The sequence below is a fragment of the Triticum dicoccoides genome, chromosome 6B (genome assembly GCF_002162155.2).
Source record: "Triticum dicoccoides isolate Atlit2015 ecotype Zavitan chromosome 6B, WEW_v2.0, whole genome shotgun sequence".
Classification (NCBI taxonomy): Eukaryota; Viridiplantae; Streptophyta; class Magnoliopsida; order Poales; family Poaceae; genus Triticum; species Triticum dicoccoides.
Window position 1 is genome coordinate 614,596,324 of NC_041391.1, and position 4,883 is coordinate 614,601,206.

A 4,883-nucleotide genomic window follows, 5' to 3' on the forward strand; every position below is an offset into this window, starting at 1 on the left:
TGAGAGATTTCGGTTCGGATACGTCTGACTAAAGTTAAGGGTCCGCGTTACATGCTAAAAGTGTTTGGACCCTCCCATCTGAATATTCAAGGCTGGAATAGGGGCCCACATTGGATACGGGACCAATCCACATACGACACAACTTATTTAGTAAACAATTTGACTTTATTAATAAATCTGACAAAGTACATCAAATCGAACAAAAACGAGTCAACAAAGGACCAGGATAAAACATAAAGTCACATCAAAGTCTTCTATGGTCATTGACCCTAGATCCATCTCTTGCATGTCAGACTTTTCTCCATCCATCCTAGGAAGAAACTACAGAAGACCAGACATGCACAAGCTTGATTAATCTCAAAGGTCCGCATGCGGCCCTCACCCCAAACAGGTGACAACCTAAAATTGTTGAACGCACTATGGCAAGGACACACCCCTTGCAAGATAGGTTATCGAACTGTTGCTTCATCGTCATATTGCCGAGGAAGAAGACTGGGCGCACAAAAGAACAAATCAACATACCCAATGACAAGAGCATGCTTGACAATATTATCGCCACCACCATCGTCAAGATAGTTTGAAGCAGCGGACGACGATCCGCGAGAATGGGACCACCGACATGCGGGAGCAAAAGCCATAGGCACTCTGGTGTAAGTCGTGTCGGCCACGACAACCACACCAGGACGGGGATAGAACCATGGAACTTGTATTTTGCACGACACTGCCTCTATTATTGAAACTTTTCCGTCAATTCTCAAAGAAAAACATTATCGCCAAAGACTTAAAAATCAAGCATAGATATTAGATAAAAAACAAAATAGACTCTAAGCGTTTTTTTTAGAAAAGGTTGTTACGTGTTCATAATAAGAACAATTGTCCTGATAAAATTGCAGAAATGACCCCAAAATAAAAAATAATACAATCAAGTCCTCGGAGGTTCCTCTACACAGAAAAGCAACCATCCACCATCGTCACCCACTGTCGACGAAATACCGCCGGAGTGGATGGAGATGAAGATCCATCGCAACCAAATCTGAAGAAGCACCGTCGCAACCAGAGTCGTTTTATGAGCCGAAGAACACATCCACCGCGAATGGTAGAACAATTTCCAGTCTGTAGTTTCCCCACCTCAAGAAGACCGAAAAGACGACTGAAGGCCAGAGGACCAGCAAAAGTCACGAACCCAAGTCGTCGGCGGCTAGGGCTTTTCTACGTGTACGACGGTTTTTAGTCCCACATTCATACTACAAAAGATAATCAAACGGTCCAACTAAAAAGAAAAATCAAATGGTTGGGCCCCACCGTCGCCGTAGCCCATCCGCCACTTAAAAAATGACGCCTACACCCCTCCTCAATTCCGTCCAACAAACCTCTTTCCCCTCCCCGCATCCCAAGCCTCCCAGCTCCATCGCCACACGCTCGAACCCACTCCTCACGCTCAAGCGCACACCGCACCAACCAGCGCAGCCATGGCTCTCACCGGCCGCGTCGCCACCACCGCAGCGTGCATCCTCGTCCTCCTCGCGCTCGCCGACGCCGCGGGGGCGGCCACCCGGGCGCCGGCGCCCGCGCCGGCGCAGGACTGCACGGAGGCGTTGACTAGCCTCGCAGACTGCCTCGACTATGTGTTGCCCGACAGCAAGTCGGCCCGGCCTACCAAGGCCTGCTGCACGGAGGTGAAGACCGCCGTCGGCACCCCCGCCACCGTGAAGTGCCTCTGCGCTGCCATGGACGCCAAGACAACTCCGATACCGATCAACATGACACGCGTGCTCGCCCTCCCCACCGCCTGCGGCCAATCCGCCTCTGTCTTGAGCAAGTGCCACGGTGAGCACCGTGCCTTTTCTCACCTTTTCTATAATCTTCTTGTCCTGGGTCTGCCGGTCTGGCTAGAACCCGCTTCCATTTTTTACACCAAGAAACAAGACCTTCTTGTTCCACTAGGAAGTTTGTCATTTCTTTCGGTTCATATGTGAGATTTACGATGAAAGATCTCGATTTGTGTTGGAAATTTTTGGCTGGGTATTGACCTTCTTCACCTCTTGTTTGCTTGCAGCTGCGGCTCCTGCTGAAGGTAACACATTCTTCTCTACACATCATCGTCTTTGTATTTCATTCTTTGATGCATGCTCGTTTCTTGTTTCTGTTGTCTTGTTCTCTTTCGTACCATGATTTGCATCTGTCGCAGTACTACATATGCTCGGTAAAATGATGACGATGAACTCACACATCGTATTTGTGCGCTTAATTTGAGAGTCTGAACAAACAGAAGCTTCTTTAGTTGCATATGAAATTTAACTGAAAAAATCTCTGCTAGTTGTCTTTCTACTAAAGTTGACTCTAACCCTTGTGTTTCCACTAAAAGTCGATCCATAAAATCAAAAGGAACATCGTTATTTTATAAAAATACGCTCCATTTGGTCCACAAGAATGGCATAAAAATGGGGCCGTCGCAGTGTTCGTACTTCGTCGTCCGTGAACACAGCTGTATATTATTTTTTGTGAGCTTTTCCGTTGGCTTGTATCCTTGCGAGCCATTGCATGTGCGCTCTGAGCCTGAGGCCTGGCCAGTCAAAAGGTACGGACAAGAGCATATAGGCTAAAAGAAACTTTTTTGCTTGGAAAAATCACAAGTAGCTAAAAGAAATTTGGACGAGGCAGTCACATGCTGCGATAGACAAAACCCATACCCCTGGTCTCGTAGTACCTCCCGAGTCATTTTACTCCGCATCTAAGATTTATTTAAAATCAAACTTTGTAATGTTTGATCAACTTTATAGAAAAAAAATAGCAACATTCACAATACAAAATCAACATCATTAGATCCATCATGAATTTAAATTTTACATTTTATAACTTTAGAATTACGAAGTTTGACTCCAGACAAGTCTTATATGCCGAGTAAAAAGGTCAGGAAGGAAAATGTGCATCGGCAATTCATTTCTTAGCCGTTTTTCAGAAGCACAAATGTTGAAATTTCAAGGTCTTCCTCGTGTACAGTATTTTTATTTTGGTTGTACAAAGAAATCGTTTGTTTCTGGTAGGTAATCCGTTACTGTTCGTGAGACCACATTGCGATGCACATGTTGCCACTAGTCCACTAGTATCCGGGGAATGCCCCATCAGGGCCACCACTACACATTTCCAGCTATAGTTGCCTATGTGGTGTCTGCTTCCGTGATCTCATTGAAGAGAGCGTAGCAAGCTGACAATTGTGTAGTTAACAGCTATTCTGATAGCTACAACAACAATGATACCTGTCGAGACAATTTTTTACATTGGAGTAGCTGTTTTATATGCCCGTATAAATCCCTTACAATCCTTTTGTCACTGCAGCACCGGCGCCTTCAGCATCCAGTGGCGGCGCGACCGCTTCACCACCGAAGGCGAATGCGCCGGCGAGGTCTCCCGGCGGCCCCGCAACCATTATCCTCGCAACCGTGGCGACTTCGCTGCTCGCCTTCTATTACGTCTGAGGGTCGACATTTCTGCCTCACGTGTTATGTTGCACAGACCTTGTGACTCTGTGTTGTGCGGTGTTGTAATCTGAGTTTACTTTGTTCATCGGGATGGGCTCTGAGTTACAGTTATTATCATGTACCGTGGACTGAATATTGAGTAGTAAATTGCCATGTACCGTGCACTGATTATTGAGAAGCTATGACACTGTTGACTTTGAAATGCGCAGATGATCCGCTACAAACTACTACTACATCCGTCCTGCTTTACTAGGGTTCTTATCTGAACATAATTTTCAATGATATTATTTTTGCTACTTATAACGTTATTTTATTAGTTAAAATCATAGTCAAAATATAGCCCAAAATATGAAGGTGGAGGTAGTACGGTAGGAAGGAGTCTGGACTCTAGATGATCTGATACCGATTATACATGGTCTCTCCGACAACATTACTCCTATAAAGAATGACGAAGTACCTGCCTCTTGGGGGCATCCTCGCTTGCGAGTGCCCCTCCACGCCATTTGATCTGTGCGCGTTGATGCCGGTCTAGCGCCCTCCCCGCTGCGCGATCAGGTTATTCTTTGCCTCACCTTCCCGCCGATTTTAGGGGCCCATGGGCCACGGGTGCACTCGGGCTCACATTTTTGTGGCATATTATGTCTTTCCATTGCTTATGCATTTTCTAGGTTGGGTAAGAGCGAGTGCCGTTTTATCCTAAGGATGACTCGGAGGTGGATGACTGGAGGCGGCTGCTTGGCATGAGTTGAGTCATTTGTTTATCCCCATCCAGGTGCGGGGTGTACCTGGCTCGATTTGTGGTGTCTCAATGTTTCATGGACGCATGCCACTGAGACTGCCCCTTGAAGGGATGGCGGGGAGGGTGCTCGGTTTGCGCTAATCGGAGTCCTGGGCTCGGCCATTGCTCGGCGTTTATCGGACCCGATGCGTCGGGGGAGGGGGGGGGGGTCCTTGATGGGATTGTTGGGGAGGTTATTCGGCTTGTGCTAGTCGGGGTTCGGCGGGACGTGCCTCGTGGGCGGATCTTTTCTGTTGCATTGCCCAGCCAGTGGGTGCATTATGTGTTGCGTTGATACAGTGTTTGTCTATGTTGTTTGTACATCGCTTTTGGATGTTCTTTCTCTAGTACTGGCGCTGTGTCCACGTATTTCAGCATGTGAGGTGAGTTTAATGGTCTTGGTTGCCTCTATGGTCTCGTTGCTCATGCGTTTTTTTTGTTTCCTTTACATTTGCTGCTTTATGCTGCACGATCAGATGCCATGATTTTTGGATTATGCTCAGTACTTTTGACTTTTGGATTATGTCTGTTTTTTTCTAGGTTTTCTTCAAGAATTTTTTTAGGTGTCTTTTCGTAGCGTGAAGCACAACTGTACTTTCCTAAAAGAGAAGAAAACACAATTGTGC

At 46.6% G+C, this 4,883-nt stretch overlaps 1 protein-coding gene across 1 annotated transcript; it reads left to right on the top strand.

Moving 5' to 3' along the window:
- Positions 1–1,353: 1,353 nt before the first annotated feature.
- Positions 1,354–3,687, top strand: LOC119323142 (non-specific lipid transfer protein-like 1). The gene is made up of 3 exons (XM_037596723.1): positions 1,354–1,827; positions 2,057–2,074; positions 3,337–3,687. Exons 1-3 carry the CDS (start codon positions 1,470–1,472, stop codon positions 3,474–3,476), a joined length of 516 nt encoding a protein of 171 aa, XP_037452620.1. The 5' UTR covers positions 1,354–1,469; the 3' UTR covers positions 3,477–3,687.
- The last annotated feature ends 1,196 nt before the right edge of the window (positions 3,688–4,883 follow it).

Bases quoted from the DNA above. Each gene is read 5' to 3' on its own strand.
- LOC119323142 (XM_037596723.1), top strand. From the start codon at position 1,470: ATGGCTCTCACCGGCCGCGTCGCCACCACCGCAGCGTGCATCCTCGTC.